General features: G+C 47.0%; 2 protein-coding genes and 1 long non-coding RNA gene across 5 annotated transcripts in view; 1 reads left to right on the top strand and 2 right to left on the bottom strand.

The window, feature by feature from the left end:
• eif2ak4 (eukaryotic translation initiation factor 2 alpha kinase 4) overlaps window positions 1-1,720 on the bottom strand; it is a 158,014-nt gene extending 156,294 nt beyond the window's left edge. For both annotated transcript variants that reach the window (XM_063053324.1, XM_063053315.1), the window contains exon 1: window positions 675-1,720. In XM_063053324.1, coding sequence (XP_062909394.1) covers window positions 675-1,052 — 378 coding nt within the window. In that variant the 5' untranslated portion in view covers window positions 1,053-1,720. The remainder of the gene's footprint in view (window positions 1-674) is intronic.
• On the top strand, window positions 1,255-15,919 carry LOC134349278 (uncharacterized). 2 transcript variants are annotated; one of them, XR_010018629.1, is made up of 3 exons: window positions 1,255-1,374; window positions 9,539-9,623; window positions 13,939-15,919. It is a non-coding gene; the product is annotated as an uncharacterized LOC134349278 (long non-coding RNA). The 2 variants fall into 2 exon arrangements; XR_010018631.1 differs by lacking the exon at window positions 1,255-1,374 and adding an exon at window positions 5,968-8,037 and having other exon boundaries at window positions 13,939-15,092.
• A 174-nt stretch (window positions 15,920-16,093) lies between these two features.
• The window catches only part of rpusd2 (RNA pseudouridine synthase domain containing 2), a 28,663-nt gene continuing 19,358 nt past the window's right edge, over window positions 16,094-25,398 (bottom strand). The window contains exon 4 of the mRNA XM_063053336.1: window positions 16,094-17,526. Within this exon, the coding sequence (XP_062909406.1) occupies window positions 16,885-17,526 (642 nt within the window). The 3' untranslated portion in view covers window positions 16,094-16,884. The remainder of the gene's footprint in view (window positions 17,527-25,398) is intronic.

Raw genomic sequence — 25,398 nt, forward strand, 5'->3', positions numbered from 1 at the left:
ACGGTGTAGTGCAGTACAGATCGCTATCTGCTGACTGCCGACTGATTCTCAACAATGCCCGTTTTCACGAACTGGATTCATCACAGCTTGTAGGCACTGTCACAGAAAAACAATGGAAGGTTCTCCCTTCCCTTCCATTCTCCCTCCAATCACCCTGCTCAATCCTCCTTGCACAGCTGCCTTCTCCCATCTACTATGCTCTTGTTCACTCCCCTTTACTCCCTCCATCTTTCTGCCCAGTCCTCACTCTGCATCTCTCCACCCCACTCCTCCTTCCTTACCCTTTACTTCTCCCCCTTTCCCCGAGAACTGGGGCTCCCAATCTTTTTTATGCCACAAAACTCTACCATTAACCAAGGGGTCTGTGAACCCCAAAGTTGGGAACCCCTGCTCTAGAACCTCCCATCTCCCACCCTTCCTCAATAATGCTCCCATCAATCTCTGTCCACTTCTCCTGCCATTACCCCCCCCACCACAAACCTCTCCAACCTCTTCCTCGACCAACGTAAACTCCCCTTCCCAGCACCTCCTCCCCACTCTGCCTCCCCACCGTCCCACCCTCATCCCTACCCCACTCCAAACAGCCCCATCTCCCCTAACCTTTCCTCCCCACCATTCCCCCTCATCCCCACCCGCCCCACTTCCTCTTCCAGCTCCCTCCCCTCCGCCTCTACCTTCCACGGGTCCTGCTCACGCAGGTCTCGGAAGTCCTGGCCGTAGATGGAGTTCAAGGCCTGCACCTCGGCTTCTTGAATGTCTGCGTAGCTCTCGGGCTCCTCCAGGCTCATAGCCGCCGCAACCACCGCGCCTCCTCCTGTCGGCCCGAACCGGGAGTCCGGCGGCCTCCCCGTCTCCCACAGCGCCAGGCCAGCGTGTCGCCGAGGGGCAGCCGCTCGCTCCTCGGCATCACGGTGGGGGGCGGCGCCGGGACCGCTGAGCCCAGCACCTCCCCCGGAACCGGGGCGGCCTTCCGGTTCACGCAGGGAACCGCTCACGGCGCGGCGTGGGTCGGGCGGCCGGCTGGGCGCTGCTTTCCGCCGCCACCGCTCCATCTGGCCTCTACTCGCACCATCTCTACACCCCCGGAGCAGCTGGGTCTGACTGCACCAACATGGGGCAGGGTGCCTGCTGAATGGCAGGGGAGGCTAAAGAGAGCTGGGCTATCCACATTAATACAGCACCCGAACATGTCCTGAAATGTCGACTGCGCTCCTATCCATGGACGCTGCCTGGCCTGCTGAGCTCCTCCAGCATCGTGTGTGTGTGTGTTGCTTTGGATTTCCAGCCTCTGCAGACTTTCTCTTCTTTCTAACAACTTGCATCACTGTCTGGTACAGAAACTGCCCTGCAGCGGACAGGAGGGCTCTACAACAGGTAGTTAAAACTGCCCAACGCCTGCTTCTCCAACTGATCGGTGTCCCTCAGCCACCACTGGCAATAACATGTCTTCCATTCACAACCCACTGTTGTCTAGATGGGCACCTGCTTCACCCCAGTAACCTCTGGCAATCCATGGATCCCAGTCTAACCTTCCCCTCCAGTAATCCATCACAGTTTGCCTCTCCTAGACTCACTTGGCTTCAACTTTGGATTTAAACTGAGTAATCAGGCAAACGAGAAGTATTGAAATAGGAAGGATTAAAGACTGTATTCAAGATGTATCCAGACTAAAAACGTATTTTTTTAAACTGTTGATAATGGAGATTTAAATACAAGTAATTCCGATGAACAATCTCTGAAATATTAAACTGTTTTATCTAATCCATAAGGTCATATATATAGAGGAGCAGAATTAGGCCATTGAGTTTGCTCTGCCATTCCATCATAGCTGATTTATTATCCCTCAACCCCATTCTCCAGCCTTCTCCCAATAACCTTTGATGTCTTTACTAACCTCTGCTTTAAATATACCCGATGGCTTACCAATGAATTCCACAGGTTCACCACCCTCCGGCTAAAGATATTCCTCATTTTTGTTGTAAAAGGACATCCTTCTATTCTGAGGCTGTGCCCTCTGGTCCTGGGCTTCCCCTCTACAGGAAACATCATCTCCTCATCCATTCTATCTAGCCCTTTCAACATTCAATGTTTCAATGAGATCCACTCTCACTCTCCTGAACTCTAGCGAGGACAGGTCCAGAGCCATCAAACACTCCTCATATGAAAACCTTGCAGAAGCAAACCTCCTCTAGACTATCTCCAATGCCATCACATGCTTTCTTAGATAATATGGTGGTGCAGCCTGTCAGAATGCTCTCCATGGTACATCTGTAGAAATTTTTGAGTGTTTTAGGTGCTAAACCAAATCTCCTCAAACTCCTAATGAAATATAGCTGTTGTCTTGCCTTCTTTATAGCTGCATCAATATTTTGGGACCAGGTCAGAGCCTCAGAGATATGGACACCCAGGAACATGAAACTGCTCACTCTCTCCACTTCTGATCCCTCTATGAGGACTGGTGTGTGTTCCTTCATCTTATCCTTCCTGAAGTCCACAATCAGTTCTTTAGTCTTGCTGACGTTGAGTGTAAGATTGTTGCTGCAACAACACGCAACTAACTGGTATATCTCACTCCTGTACACCCTGTCATCTCCATCTGAGACTCCGCCAACAATGTTTGTATCATCATCAAATTTATAGATGGCATTTGAGCTAAGCCTAGCCACACAACCATGGGTATAGAAAAAGTAGAGCAGTAGGCTAAGCACACACCCCTGAGGGTGTTGATCATCAGCAAGGTGCTATTAGCAATCTGCACAGATTGTGGTCTTCTGGTTAGGAAGTCAAGGATCCAATTACAATCAACTCTTTAGAAAGAGATGACATGAGACTGGAAGATGTAGAATCCTTGTGGGTAGAGTTAAGAAACCGTAAGGGTAAAAAGACCCTGATGGGAGCTACAAACAGGTCTCAGAACAGTAGCCAGGATGTGGGGTACAAACTACAATGGGAGATAGATAAGAAATGTAAAAACGGCCATGTTACAATAGTCATAAGCGATTTCAATATGCAGGCAGTTTAGGAAAATCGGGTTGGTGATGGACCCCAAGACAGAATTTGTAGAATACCTACAAGATGGCTGGATTGGGTGTTGTGTAATGAACCAGATTTGATTAGGGAGTTGAAGGTAAAGGAACCCTTAGGAGGCAATGTCCACATCAATGTGAATTCACTTTGTAATTTGAGAGGGAGAAGCTGAAGTCAGATGTATTAGTATTACTGTGGAGGAAAGGGAATTACAAAAGCATGAGAGAGGAGCTGGCCAAAGTTGACTGGAAAGGGACACAAGCAGGGAATTTGGCAGAACAGCAATGGAGTTTGTGAGAGCAATTTAGTACGTGCAGGACAGATACATCCCAAAGCAGTATTGTAGTATTCTAAAGACAGGATGATGCAACTATGGCCAACAAAGAAAGTCAAAGTAAAAGCAAAAGACAGGCCATATAATCGAGGAAACATTAGTGGAAAGTTAGTGAGAAACTTTTAGAAACCAATGAAGGTAGCTAAAAAAGGCATAAGGGGGGAAAGATCAAATATGAAGGTAAGCTAGCCAACATATCATAGAGGATACCTGAAGTTTTTTTTCAGATATATACGGAAAGAGAGGCAACAGTAGATATTGAAACACTCACAACACGCCGGAGGAACTCAGCAGCTCAGACAGTTTGCTGCCCGACCTGCTGAGTTCCTCCGGCGTGTGAGTGTTGCTTTGACCCCAGCATCTGCAGATTATTTTGTGAGTAGATATTGGACTGTTGGAAAATGACACTGGAGGGTAGTAACAGGAGACAAGGAAAGGGCAGATGAACTGAATAAGTATTTTGCATTAGTCTTCACTGGAAGACACTCGCAGTATGCCCGAGGTTCAAGAGTGTCAGGAGGTGGAAGTGTGTGAACTTTCCATTACTAGCGGAAGTTTCTTGGGAAACTGAGAGGTCTGAAGGTAGGTAAGTCATCTGGATAGATGGTGTTCTGAAAGAGGTGGCCGAAGAGATTGTGGAGGCATTAGTAATGATCTTTCAAGAATCATTAGATTCTGGAATGGTTCCAGAGGACTGGAAAATTGCAAATGACACTCCACACTTCAAGTAGAGAGGAAGGCAGAAGAAAGGAAATTATAGGCCAATTAGTCTGAACTCAGTGGTTGGGAAGATGTTGGAGTTGATTGTTAACAATGTAGCTTCAGAGTGCTTGGAGGCAAATAAAATAGGATAAAGTCAGCATGGTTTCCTTAGGGGAAAATCTTGCCTGACAAACCTATTAGAATTCTTTGAGGAAATAACAAGCAGGATAAAGAAAGAAAAATCAGTAGATGTTACGTACTTGGATTTTCAGAAGGCATTTGACAAGGTGCCACACGTGAGGCTGCTTAACGAGATAACAGCCCATGGTGTTACAGGGAAGGTACTAGCATTGGCTGATTGGCAGGAGGCAAAGAGTGGAATAAAGGGAGACTTTTCTAATTGGCTGTCAGTGATTAGTGGTGTTTCACAAGGGTGGGTTTTGAAAACACCTCTTTTTACTTTTTATGTCAATGTTTTGGATGACAGAATCGATGGCTTTGTGGATAGCTTTGCAAATGATACAAAGATAGGTGGAGGGGCAGGTAGTGTTGAGGAAGCATGGAGGCTGCAGAAGGACTTGAACGATTTAGGAGAATGAACTAAGCAGTGGCAAATGAAATACAGTGTTGGGAGCTTAGGGTGAAACACTTTGGTAGAAGGAATATGTCGAGTACCTTTTCACTATGTCTTATAACAAGCAACAATTATCTCAGAGTAGATCAATTATAAGTGCATTTATTTGATTTGCAGCAAGGCATCACGAACCCCGTGACGGGAATAAAGAACCAGCAGAGATGGAAAACACTTTGGAGTCTAATATTGCTATAAACTAATAATATTTATTAGTGACTATGCAATACAGTAATATAAATGTAAATAAATCAAACAGGTTAGCAATGATTATATGTATAAGTAAGGATATCAGTAAGTGTGGAATATATATGTATGAAAAACCAAGCTTCTTTAAGTCTGGGGTAAAAAGATACAGTCTTACGATGATGAGTAAAGTTCAGTTCAGTTCGTGGTATTTAGTTGAGTAGCGATGGAGAGTGAGAGAGAGCTTTGAGTCTTCAGTTGAGCTGATGCCGTCGATCTTCTTGTCCTCCAAAATCCTTCACAAGTCACCGACTGTAACTTTAACAAGGGGGACCGGTTTTCTGTGGTGGAGCTATCACCCAGGCAAGGGTGGACACATAGACAACTACCCACCAGTCAACCCCTTCTCCTCCTTCCACTGCAAGAGCGATTGGATTGATCCTCCAAAACCCACTTTCTCTGCAGGCACAACAATGCTCATTCAGTGTCCAGATCATGTGTCTGAGGTCTGTATCATCTGACCTCTTATTTATCTCACCGTGCTGAGCATCACCTGTCATTCAAAGAGTCCCTCCTTCCTTGGTCTGTGAAGAAATACAAGCAGGCAGAAATCTCCTTGAAAGTAACATCAATAATGTGCTGTTGGTCACCATAGCAACTTTCGAGCTGCTCGGTGCCCGGTGCTATCTCCAAAGTAGAAATCCAAAGTTACCTCCTGTGCCCTAACGGGACAGTCCAACCATTAATCTTCGTCTCTCTCTCTCTCTTTTCAAACAAACCATCGGTGATAAATAACTCTCTCTCTCTCTCTCTCTCTTCTAACAGTTAATAGGGGCACTCCAGGATCCCCTCACAAAAGGAAGACTGGCACTGCACAAGAATTGGTGAAAGCTTTGGAAAAAACAAACACTATCATCATTCTTTTATACACAAGTGTTAACTACCCATACTTTAGTTCAAGGAAAGTGTGGATTTCGCAACACTCACAACACGCTGGAGGAACTCAGCAGGTCGGGCAGCATCCGTGGAAAAGATCGGTCGATGTTTCCACGGATGCTGCCCGACCTGCTGAGTTCCTCCAGCGTGTTGTGAGTGTTGCTTTGACCCCAGCATCTGCAGATTATTTTGTGTTTAGGGTGCATTTTGTCCTTCTGCTTAATCAATGTACAGTATTAGGCATTCTTACAGTAATGCATCTGCTGGTTTGCAGTTTGTCAAGGACTCAAGTTCTATTGGCATAATTTTGCAGGAACACGATTAAAAAAACACTCTGGTACAATACAGGTTCCATTTTGTTACAAGTAAAGTACATTTCCACATTCCCTCCTTTTTGTCATTTCATGACAACTCTACATTTCACCAAATACATTAATTGAAATATGTTTATAAAGCAATGATGCAGTTTCAAAGCCCAACCCAAAATTCCCTTTTTGTCCGTCCATGTCAATGAGCACCCATTCCTTTTCTTAATATTCTCTTCTTCATCCTGTTATTTCTCACAAAAATTGTAAAAGAATAACAGCCATTATTCTAACACCAATTGTTATTTCATAATACAGAGTAGTTATCTACCATCTTCTCAGTGTTCTGAATGGCCAACGTCCACCTTCCAGAGTGTAGTAGTTGTGATACCGATCCCTCACTTTCTTAACCTTCTCAGATGTAGTTTGCCAAGTTAGCTATATTTTCTGATTTATCACATATGTAAGAGCAGCATTCTTGCTCTATCAGGGCACAAAAGCACCCCTTTTCTGACAGAATAAAATCCAAAGCCATTCTGTTCTGGAATGCTACTGTATGAACAGCCAGCAGTTCTGCCAACAACTTGGTAGATGCTTGCTGGGTTTGATCAAAGGGACAGGCAGTCTCTTTCGCTATTTTCTCCAAAGCCGATGCCATATTAATCAGTTGCTGGGACAATCTTGCAGTCCCAAACGCAAGAAAAGCAATCATCCAAAATCACTTGGCCTCTGGTGCCACCGGACCAAGGGCCAGGTTTCACAAATGAAGCACTATGTAGGCAAGTTAAGAGCAGCCCTTCCAGGGCCATGACTCTCTCCACCTCCCCTCATACTGAGGGGAAACGTCCGGCAGCCGGGGGTGGGCCCAGTAAGCACATACCCAATAAGTTCCATTCAGCAAATGGGGAGGACTGAAATTTGTCTGTTCCGTACATGTAACTGCTCCACAGATAGGGGTCCTTGCCCCTCACATTGCAGTGCCATGTTACCTGATCAACACCCGCGGCCACTGCGTCGGACAGTTTCATGTGAGGAACCTGGTCCCAATACTTCTTGTGACTGCACCAATCCCTCTTAAACGGAGGAACATACCATGCATTAAAACACTCGTAATGGCAATCTGTGTCTGTTTCCGGGTTTCAGTTTGTTTCCACTCATTCCCGAGCGTGGACGCTGAACCCATTTGTTGGAATTAAAGGGAACCGCCCATAGCGGGACTCCGCCTTCACCATGGAATGGAACATGGGTAGAAAGTCAAACATGCTGAAATGTTCAATCTTTGGGCATATTCATTACCGAAAAGGAAAGAGATATAAGCAGGGGCACTGTTTATATGTGCCCAGGCGTCCCTTAGTTCCAGCTTCGCCAGTGGGAGCAGGGCGATCGGTGCAGTGTTGAGGGGTAATTCCCTCCTCCTCACCCTCCAGGAAAAGAGTACTGTGCCCTGCGGCAGTGATGGTCACTTTACGTGGCTCAGCCGTGCCATCCTATCCGTCTCGTTTGGTTGGAGGGCCCAAAGTTGCGGTGGGACTTTGGAGAGTAAGAGTTCCACATCAGCACTGAACAACAGCTCTTGTACAACCTCCGCTCCTAATGTACGAGGGAGCGATCAAAGAAAGTCCTCACCTCCTTCCAGTCGCCACAGACACCATTCAGTCGTTTCCGGGACCTTCTGTCATGGCGGTCCTCACTGAGCCTTCACCATTGGTCCAAGGTCCTAGGTCCTTTGCGCTTCACTTCTGGAAACTGCCGGAGTCAGGTGGGGTTCGGTTTTCGGGATCACTGAACCATGCGGGGAAGATGCGCGACTGCCACAGCACCGGAATCACAATTATGGCAATATTTCAGAACAATTTCCTTGCCGATATAGGGGTCCAATTTCTGATGCATACAATGGTCATTTCCAGCGAGTACAGGTAAAATAATAGTGCTATTTACCGAGTTGCAGGTCTAAACCGGATCTAGAGAAATCTCTGGGGCCCTTAAAGGCACTTTCGCAAAAATAATTCCAAATTCTTTGAAAAGTGGGCAGATATACAAAATAGGTTGACTGCTGCTGAAATACTATCATGCACAATGCCTCCCTGGTATACGTACATTAAGTCCCTCAGGAATGCAGGTAATACTAGCTCACAGTTTACACAATAAATCTCTCCCACATGTGTTTACAGGCACATCCAGAGAGAGTAGAAAGGTATGAACGAAATCCTGGGCTCCTGTGCTAACCTCCACCGGGGCTCATTTCGGGACATCAATAGGCTGTCCTCTGTTTGGGAAGGTCAGAGCGCAATTCCGGCCGAAGATGGTTTGCAATAATACTACTTGCCGGTCTCCTGGCTTGCTCTTTCAGCAGTCCGGAATAATATTATTCTCCACACTAACCTCTACCTTGTGTCTCCATAATCTAAGACCAACTAGCATTTTTCAGGAAAGACAGCAAGTAATGCATTGTACTTATTTCTACAAAAATCTTCATTTGGTATGGTGGCAGCATTGTTATGGTGTTCTTGAAAGCCCTGGAATTTAACCTTGTAAAATTCAAATTTGGGCATTAACCATGCCCTCATTAAGGTTTCCAAATCCAGAATACTAGGTTGCCGACTCTAACCAATAGTTGTAAGTTTCTGAATAGCTTTTCCAAACCTGTCTCCAGGTTGGGCAGTTTTCCACCGATTTCCCTTCCCACATTTAGTACACAGTCTGTGCTGGTGTCCGCATATTTACTCCCTTGTCTCATTATTACCAATTTCTAGTCTATTTTTCTCATCTTACTTACAATATTTTCTTTCTTTTGTTCAATGCAGCGTCCTGATGCGATTAAGTTTTGGAGCTCAGTTTCCACAAATCCACTGATTCTTTTTACCCTTACCAGAGAGTCCCTGACACTCTGTATCATACAGACTTGTTGCATCCCTGATGCCAGAGGTGTCCCTGACAATCTTACTATTCAAATTTGGTGCGTCCCCAGACTCTCACCGCTCAAATATAATCCTGTTACGGATCCCCATGCCGAAAGTGTCGGAATATGAGTGAGAGAGAGAGTGAGTGAGTGAGTGAGTGAGTGAGTGAGTGAGTGAGAGAGAGAGAGAGAGAGAGAGGAGGGGAAAACACATTCAATAGACGGTAGCACAGTTCGCAGTGTACTGGACGGGAAAGGGACAGAACCCAGTATCGGCTACTCCACCTCATCTTCCCATGTAGTCCTGACCTTCTGTTAACCAGCCATCTTGTCCTTCATACTTCTGCCAGCTTGCAGACGAGTACTACGTCCATCCAGTGGTACCTAGCAAGTGGCCTACGAATCTGCTGACTGCATTATCTGCGGTTCTACTGTCAAGTCAGAGAATTTGGTTCGGTTATTTATCTAATCTTGGCTTCATTTAATCTTCAGTTCTACAACGTCTGACTTCCTTATAGAGCGAAAACATGTCTTGGGCTGGAACATGTTCAATCACCGTTGTTAGCAGTGGAGGATTTCAAAGGTCTACAACCTTTCAACAAGGTAAATCTCTCTTCATCTCCTACTCACAGCGTGTATTTATGCTCACATGTTCATACATTGAAACACACATGTTCTTGTCACGTGAGGGTCACTGTGAGCATTACCAACAATGTTGGAGTTGTTATGTGCCCATATACCTCATTCAGTATTTTTTCTGTCCCACCGGCCTAAGAGCGTGGGGACTAAGATTTGGGGATCAGGCCTATGCTGGACGGGGGTGGGGAGAGACAGAGATGTGTGAGAGTGAGAGAGAATGTGTGTGTGTGAGAGAGAGAGAAAAAAAGTGAGAGTGTGTGTGTAAGAGATTGTGTTCGTGTTTATTAGCAGAGGGAAAATTACTACTTTGCAAGCAACCTCTCTGCAACAGACAAGCTTTAAAGAGAAAAGATCACCTAACCACACGGAACTATGCTTCCCAGCACACCCCCGTGACCTGTTTGAATTGAGCTGGATCTTAGAGGGTCTCCGTCACGCAGACCGAGAGTCCTGCACACGAGTGCCAGACAACTTCAAGATGAGCTCCAACTTAAGTGCACATTTGGCTGTTTAAGAGTAATGGGCCGTTTTGTTTTTTTTCCTTTACAATACAGGCCCTTCGACCCATAAAGCTGTGCCGAATATGTCCTTACCTTAGAACTACATACGCTTACCCAAGCCCTCTATTTTTCTAAGCTCCGTGTATCCATCCAGGAATCTCCAGAAGACCATAAGACAAAGGAGCAGAAGTAGGCCATTCGGCCCATCGAGTCTGCTCCGCCATTTTATCATGATCTGATCCATTTTATCCTATTTAGTCCCACTGCCCGCCTTCTCACCATAACCTTTGATGCCCTGGCTACTCAGATATCTATCAATCTCTGCCTTAAATACACCCAATAACTTGGCCTCCACTGCTGCCCGTGGCAACAAATTCCATAGATTCACCACCCTCTGATTAAAAAAAAAAAAATTTTCTTAAAAGACCCTATCGTATCTGCCTCCACCATCGCCGCCGGCAGCCTATTCCACACACTCACCACTCCCTGCGTAAAAAACATACCCCTGACATCTCCTCTGTACCTACTTCCAAGCACCTTAAAACTATGCCCTCTCGTGCTAGCCATTTCAGCCCTGAGAAAAAGCCTCTGACTATCCACACAATCAATGCCTCTCATTATCTTGTACACCTCTATCAGGTCACCTCTCATCCTCCATTACTCCAAGGAGAAAAAGCCAAGTTCACTCAACCTATTCTCATAAGGCATTCTCCCCAATCCAGGCAACATCCTTGTAAATCTCCTCTGCAACCTTTCTATGGTTTCCACATCCTTCCTTTGGTGAGGCAACCAAAATTGACCACAGTACTCCAAGTGGGGTCTGACCAGGGTCCTATACAGCTGCAACATTACCTCTCGGCTCTTAAACTCAGTCCCACGATTGATGAAAGCCAATACACCGTATGCCTTCTTAACCACAGAGTCAAACTGTGTAGCAGCTTTGAGTGTCCTATGGTCTCGGTCCCCAAGATCCTCCACACTGCCAAGAGTCTTGCTATTAATGCTATACTCTGCCATCATATTTGACCTACCAAAATGAACCACCTCACACTTATCTGAGTTGAACTCCATCTGCCACTTCTCAGCCCAGTTTTGCATCTTATCAATGTCCCGCTGTAACCTCTAACAGCCCTTCACACAATCCACAACATCCCCAACCTTTGTGTCATCAGCAAATTTACTAACCCATCCCTCCACTTCCTCATTCAGGTCATTTATAAAAATCAAAGAGTAAGGGTCCCAGAACAGCTTCCTGAGGCACACCTCCATGCAGAATATGACCTGTCTACAACCACTCTTTACCTTCTGTGAGCAAGCCAGTTCTGGATCCAGGAAGCAATGTCGCCTTGGACCCCATGCCTTCTTACTTTCTCAATAAGCCTTGCATGGGGTACCTTATCAAATGCCTTGCTAAAATCCATATACACAACATCTACGACTCTACCTTCATGAATGTGTTTAGTCACATCCTCAAAAAATTCAATCAGGCTCGTAAGGCACGACCTGCCTTTGACAAAGCTATGCTGACTATTCCTAATCATATTATGCCTCTCCAAATGTTCATAAATCCTGCCTCTCAGGATCTTCTTTCCATCAACTTACCAACCACTTAAGTAAGACTCACCGGTCTGTAATTTCCTGGGCTATCCCTATTTCCCTTCTTGAATAAGGAAACAACATCCGCAACCCTGCAATCCTCTGGAACCTCTCCCGTCCTCATTGATGATGCAAAGATCATCACCAGAGGCTCAGCAATCTCCTCCCTCGCTTCCCACAGTAGCCTGGGGTATATCCTGTCCGGTCCCGGTGACTTGTCTAACTTGATGCTTTCCAAAAGCTCCAGCACATCCTCTTCCTTAATATCTACATGCTCAAGCTTTTCAGTCCGCTGCGAGTCATCCATACAATTGCCAAGATCCTTTTTCGTAGTGAATACTGAAGCAAAGTATTCATTTAGTACCTCTGCTGTCTCCTCTGGTTCCATTCACACTTCTACACTGTCACATTTGATTGGTCTTATTCTCTCATGTCTTATCCTCTTTCTCTTCACATACTTGTAGAATGCCTTGGGGTTTTCCTTAATCCTGTCCACCAAGGCCTTCTCATGGCCCCTTCTGACTCTCCCAATTTCATTCTTAAACTCCTTCCTGCTAGCCTTATAATCTTCTAGATCTCTATCATTACCTACTTTTTGAACCTTTCATAAGCTCTTCTTTTCTTCTTGACTAGATTTACAACAGCCTTTGTACACCACGGTTCCTGTACCCTACCATCCTTTCCCTGTCTCATTGGAATGTATCTATGCAGAACCCCACGCAAATATCCCCTGAACATTTGCCACATTTCTTCCGTACATTTCCCTGAGAACATCCGTTTCCAATTTATGCTTCCAAGTTCCTGTCTGATAGCCTCATATTTCCCCTTACTCCAATTAAACATTTCCCTAACTTGTCTGTTCCTATCCCCCTCCAATGCTATGGTAAAGGAGATAGAATTGTGACCACTATCTCCAAAATGCTCTCCCACTGAGAGACCTGATACCTGACCAGGTTCATTTCCCAATACCAGATCAAGTACAGCCTCTCCTCTTGTAGGCTTATCTACATATTGTGTCAAGAAACTTCCTGAACACACCTAACAAACTCCACCCCATCTAAACCCCTTAGCTCCTGGGAACTGCCAATCGATATTTGGGAAATTAAAATCTCCCACCACAACTCTGTTATTCTTTCCAGAATCTGCTCCTCAATGTCCCTGCTACTATTGGGTGGTCTATAAAAAACAACCAGTAGAGTTATTGACCCCTTCCTATTCCTAACTTCCACCTACAGAGACTCTGTAGACAACCCATGACTTCCTCCTTTTCTGCAGCAGTGACACTATCTCTGATCAACAGTGCCACATCCCCACCTCTTTTGCCTCCCTCCCTGTCCTTTCTGAAGCATCTAAAGCCTGGCACTCGAAGTAGCCATTCCTGCCCCTGCACCATCCAAGTCTCTGTAATGGCCACATCATAGCTCCAACTGCTGATCCACACTCTAAGCTCATCTGCTTTATTCAAAATACTCCTCACATTAAAATAGATGCAGCTGAAACCATGGGTCTGAATGCATCCCTTCTTTATCACCTGCCCATCCTCCCTTTCGCACTGTCTCCAAGCTTTCCCTATTTGTGAGCCAACCTCCCTTTCCTCCGTCACTTCAGTTCCCACCCCCCAGCAATTCTAGTTTAAACCTCCCCGCCATATTGGTCTCCCTCAGGTTCAAGTGCAACCTGTCCTTTTTGTACAGGTCACACCTGCCCCAGAAGAGGTCTTTTATTTAATAACTGTTTGCTTAAATTGTTTGTGTCATGCTTCTTACATTTGAATGTGATGATTAGATTGCATTTGTGTAGCCCACAAATATCATGAAGTATTAACCCATTCTCTCTCTCCACAAATGCCACCTGACCTGCTGAAGGTATTTTATTTTTATTTTGGATGCCCATTTAGAAAAATCAGTAACTTACTTCTTGTTTTAACAACTGGTTTTATGAGTTCATTGCATCTACATTACCTTTATGTTAAAAATGCAATCTGTGGTTAAAGTCTTTCCATCTAAAGTCTCAAAGAACAAATTCTTACTTCAAAATTGCAAATTTGTTTATGTAGCGCCCTGATTAGGAGTTTTACTGCTATGCTGTAGGTATTTCATTTTAGTAGTTCTGTAAGAGCAGTCAGTTCTGCTTTCAGCCTGCTTGGGTTTGAGCTAAGATAACAGGCTTGTTATTCGATTCAGGAATGTGCTGTCAGCCGATCGGGATAGTGGAATACGGAGAAAGTTCTGGAGAACGCTGGCAGGAGCTGGAGGAGGACAGGAGGGAAGATGGCTCAGGATACTGTACCTGTTGCACAAGGTGCTTTGTGCAGATGAATGGCTTCAGGAAAGAACCACCAATACTCCTGTGGGAGACCCGTTTGTCCGAGGTGGATTACGAGCGACGTTTGGAAGGTGGTGTGTGCTTTCACGCAGACTGAGGGTCCAACACATGAGTGACAGACAAATTCAAGATGAGCTCCAACTTAAGTGCACATTTGGCTGTTTAAGAGTAATGGGCCCTTTTTGTTTCTTGTTCTTTCTTTTATTTAATAACTGTTTGCTTAAATTAACATTCTTAAATATACTTTATAAATTGTATGCAGTGTACAACGCTATTTCATGTCGGGGGCAGTAAATCACACGGCATTCACACAAACCAGGGTTTGGGTGAGTGAGACATCCCAACCTCACGGATTTGGTGGGGCCAAAGTTGTACACATCCTAGATGTATGAAGCCGGAGAAAGGTGGGTTTAATCACCACGGAATCCAGTGGCTGTGAGCGAGGGGGTAATGAGCCACTTTTCCAGAGATGCCCAGAAAAGGGGGGGGGGGGGTTTCATTTAATATAAATATTTTTGTAATGTCTCCTGATTCAAATTACAATGTTAACACAATGTCAATTATCTTAACATATAACACAGATTTATCCACTGTGTGCAATGACTGCAAGACCTAGTCACAAAGCCCTTGCACTGGCTGGGCTCTGCTTCACCATGCTTCTCGGTCACCTCTGGACCTTGAATCTTGCAGCACACAGCCAAGAATGGCACCAGCCAGTTTCAGGAATTTGAGGACAGTTCTCCAGCTGCAGTTGAGAACTGTTCTTGTGTGTATCCCAGGAGAAAAGCCTTTACAGAGCGAGGCTCAACTAATATCTGTGTGCCTTCCTGGACCTACGTGTTCTCTACAGGGAGATGGGTAACTATCTCATATCCAGTGTAGCCATCACAAGTGTGTTTCTGATCATATACAAGGGATCAGCAGGCTGGCCCCTCCTCTCCCCAAGGCAAGGCCTCATTGCTCGTTTCAAAGTTCTTCTGATGAAGCATTCTGTCAGGATGTGTAACTTCTATCATAATTACACTAGAGATGCTGTTATTCCCTATAACCTTGCAGGTACATTCCTGCCTCCTGTGATCGCTAATGAAAATCACAGCTTGTGATAAAATTACGAGTTATAGCAGCAGCAACTGGGAAAACTCCACCTTACCGATAACCTCGCTAACCTTGCTTTTACCCAGAATATTTGACACATCGACTCCCAGAACCCTTTTATTTCAGCACACGTTCCATTGGATAGCTTCGTACCTACATATACTGGTCTTTGTTTGCACTCTGGTAAAAGGATTACTGGTTTGGAATTCCATTGTTGACCACCTACCAATGATGCCCCACCAGGGTTAACTGCACCTGTAAAAACTGCGGATATGGATGTGACCAACAATATTCTCTCTCCCATTTGATCCTCAGTAACATCAACGTAGCATGCCCAGAGTTCGATTTCTCCCCATTTATTTTGAGGATTTGGGATGTTTGCTCAAGGCCAGCATAGATTATTACCACAAAATACTCTGCAGATGCTGGGGTCAACGCAACACACACAACACGCTGGAGGAACTCAGCAGGTCGGGCAGCATCCGTGGAAACGATCGGTCAATGTTTCGGGCCGGAACCCTTCATCAGGACTGTAAAGGGAAGGGGCAGAGGCCCTATAAAGAAGGTGGGAGGACGGTGGGAAGGAGAAGCATTGAGTGTGTCTCTTCAGGCTCCTGTAACTCGCTGATGAAAGCAGAATATAATGTTATAATAATATGTAATTCTTCTCTTCTGCCATCAGATTTCTGAATGGAAATAGAACTCATAAACACTACCCACTACCTCACTCTTCCCCCCCTACTTCCAATACTTATTTAACTTTTTAACATACTGTAATTTGCAATTTTAAAATTATGCTTTGCACTGTACTGCTGCCACCAAACAAATTTCACGACATATTAAATCTGATGCTGTAGATCTGATTTTTTTTCTCTCCCCTTTTGTACTACCTTGATGTACTTGTGTACGCTACGTTCTCTCGGGATGTGCTTGTGTACGCGGCCGCCTCTCGGGATGGCATGCATACAAATATCTTTCAATATAAATCAGTACATGCAACCTGTTGGAAAATCAAGAACGTCACCTCACAGTCAGAAGGCCTGGGTTGTGTGAGCAGTACTTGGCTTCTCGACCCTGTGTAAGTGACCATTCCGTAAACCCACCATCTTTTTCCTCGCTGGAATCACTTTGACAGCACAGCCCAGGGTTTTCTTGATATTACTCTATTTTACCTTAACAGATCATGTAGACAAGAACAAGGAGTAACATCAAAAACACAAAATACTGTTGAACCATCAGTCTCAGTGGCTAATAGGCATCAGGGATACTGCGTCAGATCCACCAGACCAGTAAAGCTGTAGGAATGATTGGAGAAGGTGCTGAGCTCGTCATTCCCAAGCGGCACAGGGATCTAGGATGCTGGCTGGGTCCGCTCCATCAGTTCCAAGTCCAGTAAGTGAGTGATTCCACTGCAAAGCGCATCAGTTCTCAGCCCATTCCTACCCTGGGCCAGATTCCCAAGCACGGGTACCTCTCACCTGGACCACCAACCTCAGGCTCGTGCTGCTCGTGGGTCACTGGAATGACAGACAGACTGCATGGCCACGGTAACACAATCAGCCACCGAGACAGAGCGCGGCCACAAAACCACCTCCTGCAGTGCAGGGAAAGCCGCCGGGAAGTAGTTGCTCACACCAGACAGCCTGACGCCTCACGGTGTAACACTCGTGTGCAGGTGCACATACGGACCAGCAGTGGGCCAATATTGTTCAGTTCTGGTCCCAGTCTGCTGCAGCCCAGGCAGGCAGCGGGGAGGAATACTCCCAATCCGGCCCCGTGTACTTCAGGGCATGCAGGTACATGACCAGGTCCTCGGGAAGGGGGTCTTTCCTGACCATCCGACACTCTCCACATAGCTTGTCCTTCACTGACCCCGGCAGCTGTGCGGTGCCTCCACCCCCGCCAGGGATCTCCTCCGCCTGGCTCTCTGTCTGCCCGCTGGCCCCGGGCCGCGGTTCATCTGGGAGGTCCAGCAGGTCGAGGCTCTCCCGCAGCCGGTGAAGCTCCACCAGGTCCCTCAGTAACTCCTCATCTGTCTTTTCCAGCCTCCCCCCTCTGGCGCGGTGGGAGCCCCAGGCCTCGGTGTTGTACACGGGGTCGTTGACAATGGGGTGGCCCAGGTACTGGAGGTGGACGCGAATCTGGTGTGTGCGGCCGGTGTAGGGCCGGCAGCAAACCACGCTGGACCGCCCGTTGTAGCTCAGCCTCTGGAAGGCAGTGCGGCAGGGCTTACCAGCGGGGTGCACCCGGCATACGCCCACCTTGTAGGAGACCACCAGGATGGGTTCCTCACACATCACGTCGCCATCGGGGAACTCCCCCTCCACTCGGCACACGTACTCCTTCTGCACCTGCAACGACAGCAACACCTCAACGAGTTGGTGAGGTGACCCCCACCCACCCTTCCTTCACCACGTCCCCCCAGGATCACAGGAAGGTGCAGAGAGGGCACAGCTCAGAACACTAGGAAAACCAGTCTCCCCTTGGGTACTCTGCACTGGTAAAGCAGCCAACAGAATCAAGGACCCACCCCACCCACTGTCTCTTCTCCCCCACCCCATCAGAGTTAAAATACCAAAGCATGCACTATCATCAGGCTGAAGCACAGCTTCTGTCTCAATGTTACTGTATGAACCCCTAGTATCATAAGGACTCTTGACCTCACAATTTTACCTCACTGTGGCCTTGCACCTTATCACCTGCCTGCACTGCACTTTCTCTGTAAACTCTAAAGCTTTATTCGGCATTGTTATTGCTTTTCCCTTGCAGGACCTCAAGTGAAGTGGTGATATAATCTGAATGAAAAACTAAGAATTTCACTCTGCCACTGACAATATTTAGCAAAATGCAACCACTGGGCCCTAACCATCTTATCCCCCCAATCAAGTCTCTCCCAAAACATCCGGTTCCCCGTATATTTCCATGGGCTGTGTCCCATGTCCCATGCCTCCCACAGCTCCTCAGTTATTAAAGAGCATCCTCAAGTGGGAGGAATGATTTGAGGTGGGAAAAGGCGTACGTCCGCACCGAGTGGTGCAGGAACACCTGCACACCCCATGGAACCAAAGCCGCAGGAAGCCTGCCACGTCCCAAACAGACACAATGGATGGTGGTCAGCTCCATATTATCCCAGCCTGATGCCCACCACCTGGGCAGAGGCTATGCGAAGGTCTGAGAGTCACCGAGCACAGAAACGGATGCCTTGGCCCAAATTGTCGATGCTGACCAAGATACCTTCCTGAGCCAGTCCCATTTGCCCATGTTTGGCCCAGATCTCTCTAAACCTTTCTATCCAAGTACCTGCCCAAATGTGCTTTAAATGGAGTAACTGCACCTCATTCCACATACACACCACCCTGCGGAAAATCTTTGCTGTTCAGACTTCCTTTTAGATCTTTCCCAGCCTGTCGAACGATAGCATTCGTCACTTTAATGGCGAGAAGATCTACTTTGTTGAACTGGAAGATCTTTCCCCCACACCCTACTACTTTCCAATGGTTTTTTCAAACTGTATTAAGTGTAAATTTAGAAAAAATTAGAAGCGATATTTTTGACCCTTCAGTTAAATTTGAAGAAACTTGGAAACCTTTTATGCAACATTTTCATATGATATAATCTGACTTTTCCGAATTTTTTTCTCTAACTTAAATTATATGAATAGAGGAGCGGAGTTGACCACATTACTGAACGTGTCTGATTCAAGATATTGGTCTAGCCCTGTTTTGTTCTGTTTTTTTTTGGGGGGGGTCTCTTTTTCTTTTGGGGATATTTTTTGTTTATATATATATATATATTTTTTTCTTTTTATTTCTTTTTTATGACTAATTTCATTAAGAGTTTGGAAGTCTATTATTCCTATGTTACTTAAAATCCTTTATGTATATGCCGATTAAGATTATTCCAATCTCTTTGTACCAACTTTATTATTGAGGTTACAGTTTTGAAAATTAATAAAAAGATTTAAAAAGGAGGAAGAATGATCTTTCCCCCACACCCTAAACCCATCCCCTCGTCTGAGACTCACCCATCCTGCGGAAAAGACTGTGACCATCCACCGAATCGACATCCTCATGATTTTATAAACCTCTACATACACAAAAGGCATTTGATTGAGAAGAGATGTGACGGAATGATGGTGTTGAGACCAACACTGGATCACAATCATCTTTTATTGAATGGCGAAGCAAGCTCGAAGGGCACCTGCTCTTAATCATGTTCTTGCAATGCATGCTTTTCAACAACAGAAGGCAGCACTGCCTAAGTGAATACGCATGTACCGATACACAGGGGTATACAGATACGCAGTCCTCTGAAAGGGGTAACACAGGTAGGGTGAAGAAAGCATTTGGCACAACTGGCCTTCACTGGTAAGGGCACGGAGTACAGGGATTGGGATGTCATATTACAGAAGAGCCACACTTGCATTAATACGGGTAGTTCTAATCTCTACATTACAGTAATGGATAGACTGGGTCTGATTTTCCTGAAGCAAAGAATGCTGACGGGTGACATAACAGACATGGTGTATGAAATTCTGAGAGATGTTGATAGGATAGACAGCCAAAGTCTCAACAAAGAGGGAAAGGCTATAATGTGAGACTGAGGCAGTTTAAAGTGGTTGAGAGTAATCGGTATTTGGAAGGGGCTGCCACTGGTGGTGGTACAAAACCCAACCACAGTTACGAAGCATCTAGTCCGGTGTTTCCATCAGGAGGGCAGAGGGATTAGGAAAGACAAGATACGATAGTCAGTAGTGATGCCGAGAGTCACAGGGATTAGTATAGACACACGATGGTCAGTAGTGATGCCGAGGGTCACAGGGATTAGTATAGACACACGATGGTCAATAGTAATGCCGAGGGTCACAGGGATTAGTATAGACACACGATGGTCAGCAGTGATGCCGAGAGTCACAGGGATGAGGATAGACACACGATGGTCAGTAGTGATGCCGAGGGTCACAGGGATTAGTATAGACACACGATGGTCAGTAGTGATGCCGAGGGTCACAGGGATTAGTATAGACACACGATGGTCAATAGTAATGCCGAGGGTCACAGGGATTAGTATAGACACACGATGGTCAGCAGTGATGCCGAGAGTCACAGGGATTAGTATAGACACACGATGGTCAGTAGTGATGCCGAGAGTCACAGGGATTAGTATAGACACACGATAGTCAGTAGAGATGCCGAGGGTCACAGGGATTAGTATAGACACACAATGGTCAGTAGTGATGCCGAGAGTCACAGGGATGAGGATAGACACACGATGGTCAGTAGTGATGCCGAGGGTCACAGGGATGAGGATAGACACACGATGGTCAGTAGTGATGCCGAGGGTCACAGGGATTAGTACAGACACACGATGGTCAGCAGTGATTCCGAGGGACACAGGGATGAGGATAGACACACGATGGTCAGTAGTGATGCCGAGGGTCACAGGGATGAGGATAGACACACGATGGTCAGTAGTGATGCCGAGGGTCACAGGGATTAGTACAGACAAACGATGGTCAGCAGTGATGCTGAGGGTCACAGAGATTAGTATGGACACACGATGGTCAGCAGTGATGCCGAGAGTCACAGGGATTAGTATAGAGACACGATGGTCAGCAGTGATTCCGAGGGACACAGGGATTAGTATAGACACATGATGGTCAGAAGGGATTAGTATAGACAGACACGATGATCAGTAGTGATGCCGAGGGTCACAGGGATGAGGATAGACAGACACGATGGTCAGTAGTGATGCCGAGGGTCACAGGGATTAGTACAGACACACGATGGTCAGCAGTGATGCCAAGGGTCACAGGGATTAGTACAGACACACGAGGGTCAGCAGTGATGCCAAGGGTCACAGGGATTAGTACAGACACACGATAGTCAGTAGTGATGCCGAGGGTCACAGGGATGAGGATAGACAGACACGATGGTCAGTAGTGATGGCGAGGCTCACAGGGATTAGTAGAGACACACAATGGTCTACAGTGATGCCGAGGGTAAAAGGGTTGAGTATAGACAGACGATGGTCAGCAGGTATGCCGAGGGTCACAGGGATTAGTATAGACACGCGATGGTCGGTAGTGATGTCAAGGGTCACAGGGATTAGTAGAGACACATGATGGTCAGCAGTGATGCCGAGGGTCACAGGGATTAGTATAGACACACGATGGCCAGTAGTGATGCCGAGGGTCACAGGGATGAGGACAGACAGACACGATTGTCGGTAGTGATGCCAAGGGTCACAGGGATTAGTACAGACACACGATTGTCAGTAGTGATGCCGAGGGTCACAGGGATTAGTACAGACACACGATGGTCAGTAGTGATGCCAAGGGTCACAGGGATGAGGATAGACAGACACGATGGTCAGCAGTGATGCCGAGGGTCACAGGGATTAGTACAGACACACGATGGTCAGCAGTGATGCCGAGGGTCACAGGGATTAGTACAGACACACGATAGTCAGTAGTGATGCCGAGGGTCACAGGGATGAGGATAGACAGACACGATGGTCAGTAGTGATGGCGAGGGTCACAGGGATTAGTACAGACACACGATAGTCAGTAGTGATGCCGAAGGTCACAGGGATTAGTAAAGACACACGATGGTCAGAAGTGATGCCGAGGGTCACAGGGATTAGTATAGAGACACGATGGTCAGCAGTGATGCCGAGGGTCACAGGGATGAGGATAGACAGACACGATGGTCAGCAGTGATGGCGAGGGTCACAGGGATTAGTACAGACACACGACAGTCAGTAGTGATGCCGAGGGTCACAGGGATTAGTATAGAGACACGATGGTCAGCAGTGATGCCGAGTGTCACAGGGATTAGTATAGAGACACGATGGTCAGCAGTGTTGCCGAGGGTCACAGGGATTAGTACAGACACACGATGGTCAGTGATGCCGAGGGTCACAGGGATTAGTACAGACACACGATAGTCAGTAGTGATGCCGAGGGTCACAGGGATGAGGATAGACAGACAATGGTCAGCAGGGATGCCGAGGGTCACAGGGATTAGTACAGATACACGATGGTCAGCAGTGATGCCGAGTGTCACAGAGATTAGTACAGACACACGATGGTCAGCAGTGATGCCGAGGGTCACAGGGATTAGTACAGACACACGATGGTCAGCAGTGATACCTAGCGTCACCGGGATTAGTATAGACACACGATGGTCAGTAGTGATGCTGAAGGTCAGAGGGATTAGTATAGACGCACGATGGTCAGTAGTGATGCAGAGGGTCACAGGGATGAGGATAGACAGACACGATGGTCAGTAGTGATGCCAAGGGTCACAGGGATTAGTATAGACAGACGATGGTCAGTAGTGATGCCGAGGGTCACAGGGATTAGTATAGACACACGATGGTCAGCAGTGATGCCGAGGGTCACAGGGATTAGTATAGACACACGATGGTCAGTAGTGATGCCGAGGGTCACAGTGATTAGTATAGAAACACGATGGTCAGTAGTGATGCCGAGGGTCACAGGGATTAGTATATACAGACACGATGGTCAGTAGTGATGCAGAGTGTCACAGGGATTAGTACAGACACACGATGGTCAGTAGTGATGCCGAGGGTCACAGGGATTAGTACAGACACACGATGGTCAACAGTGATGCCGAGGGACACACGGATTAGTACAGACACACGATGGTCAGCAGTGATGCCGAGGGTCACAGGGATTAGGATACACAGACACGATGGTCAGTAGTGATGCCGAGGGTCACAGGGATTAGTATAGACACACGATGGTCAGCAGTGATGCCGAGGGTCATAGGGATTAGTAGAGACAGACAATGGTCAGCAGGGATGCCGAGGGTCACAGGGATTAGGATACACAGACACGATGGTCAGTAGTGATGCCGAGGGTCACAGGGATTAGTATAGACACACGAGGGTCAGCAGTGATGCCGAGGGTCATAGGGATTAGTAGAGACAGACAATGGTCAGCAGGGATGCCGAGGGTCACAGGGATTAGGATACACAGACACGATGGTCAGTAGTGATGCCGAGGGTCACAGGGATTAGTATAGACACACGACGGTCAGCAGTGATGCCGAGGGTCACAGAGATTAGCACAGACACACAATGGTCAGCAGTGATGCCAAGGGTCACAGCGATTAGTACAGAGACACGATGGTCAGCAGTGATGCCGAGGGTCACAGGGATTAGTACAGACACACGATAGTCAGTAGTGATGCCGAGGATCACAGGGATGAGGATAGACAGACACGATGGTCAGTAGTGATGGCGAGGGTCACAGGGATTAGTATAGACACATGATGGTCAGCAGGGATGAGTGTAGACAGACACGATGGTCAGTAGTGATGTCGAGGGTCACAGGGATTAGTATAGAAACACGATGGTCAGTGATGCCGAGGGTCACAGGGATTAGTAGAGACAGACATTGGTCAGCAGGGATGCCGAGAGTCACAGGGATTAAGATAGAGAGACACGATGGTCAGCAGTGATGCCGAGGGTCACAGGGATTAGTATAGAGACACGATGGTCAGCAGTGATTCCGAGGGACACAGGGATTAGTATAGACACATGATAGTCAGAAGGGATTAGTACAGACAGACACGATGATCAGTAGTGATGCCGAGGGTCACAGGGATTAGTACAGACACACGATGGTCAGTAGTGATGACGAGGGTCACAGGGATTAGTATCGACACACGATGGTCAGCAGTGATACCTAGCGTCACAGGGATTAGTATAGACACACGATGGTCAGTAGTGATGCCGAGGGTCACAGGGATTAGTACAGAGACACGATAGTCAGTAGTGATGCCGAGGGTCACAGGGATTAGTAGAGACACACGATGGTCAGTAGTGATGACGAGGGTCACAGGGATTAGTATCGACACACGATGGTCAGCAGTAATGCCGAGATTCACAGGGATGAGAATAGACAGACATGAGGGTCAGTATTGATGCCGAGGGTCACAGGGATTAGTATAGACACACGACGGTCAGCAGTGATACCTAGTGTCACAGGGATTAGTATAGACACACGATGGTCAGCAGTGATGCCGAGGGTCACAGGGATTAGTACAGAGACACTATGGTCAGCAGTGATGCCGAGGGACACAGGGATTAGTATAGACACATGATGGTCAGCAGGGATTAGTGTAGACAGACACGATGGTCAGTAGTGATGTCGAGGGTCACAGGGATTAGTATAGAGACACGATGGTCAGCAGTGATACCTAGCGTCACAGGGATGAGGATAGACAGACACGATGGTCAGCAGTGATGCCGAGGGTCACAGGGATTAGTACAGACACACGATGGTCAGCAGTGATGCCGAGGGTCACAGGGATTAGTACAGACACACGATAGTCAGCAGTGATGCCGAGGGTCACAGGGATTAGTACAGACACACGATGGTCAGTAGTGATGCCGAGGGTCACAGGGATTAGTATAGAGACACGATGGTCAGCAGTGATGCTGAGGGTCACAGGGATTAGTACAGACAGACACTATGGTCAGCAGTGATGCCGAGGGTCACAGGGATTAGTATAGACACACGATGGTCAGCAGTGATGCCGAGGGACACAGGGATTAGTATAGACACATGATGGTCAGCAGGGATTAGTATAGACAGACACGATGGTCAGTAGTGATGTCGAGGGTCACAGGGATTAGTATAGAAACACGATGGTCAGTGATGCCGAGGGTCACAGGGATTAGTAGAGACAGACATTGGTCAGCAGGGATGCCGAGGGTCACAGGGATTAAGATAGAGAGACACGATGGTCAGCAGTGAGGCCGAGGGTCACAGGGATTAGTACAGACACACGATGGTCAGTAGTGATGCCGAGGGTCACAGGGATTAGTACAGACACACGATGGTCAGCAGTGATGCCGAGGGACACACGGATTAGTACAGACACACGATGGTCAGTAGTGATGCCGAGGGACACACGGATTAGTACAGACACACGATGGTCAGCAGTGCTGCCGAGGTCACAGAGATTAGTACAGACACACTATGGTCAGCAGTGATGCCGAGGGTCACAGGGATTAGTATAGACACATGATGGTCAGCAGGGATTAGTATAGACAGACACGATGGTCAGTAGTGATGCCGAGGGTCACAGTGATTAGTACAGACACACGATGGTCAGTAGTGATGCCGAGGGTCACAGGGATTAGTACAGACACACGATGGTCAGCAGTGATGCCGAGGGTAACAGGGA

This window comes from Mobula hypostoma, chromosome 1 (assembly GCF_963921235.1).
Source record: "Mobula hypostoma chromosome 1, sMobHyp1.1, whole genome shotgun sequence".
NCBI classification, from domain to species: Eukaryota; Metazoa; Chordata; class Chondrichthyes; order Myliobatiformes; family Myliobatidae; genus Mobula; species Mobula hypostoma.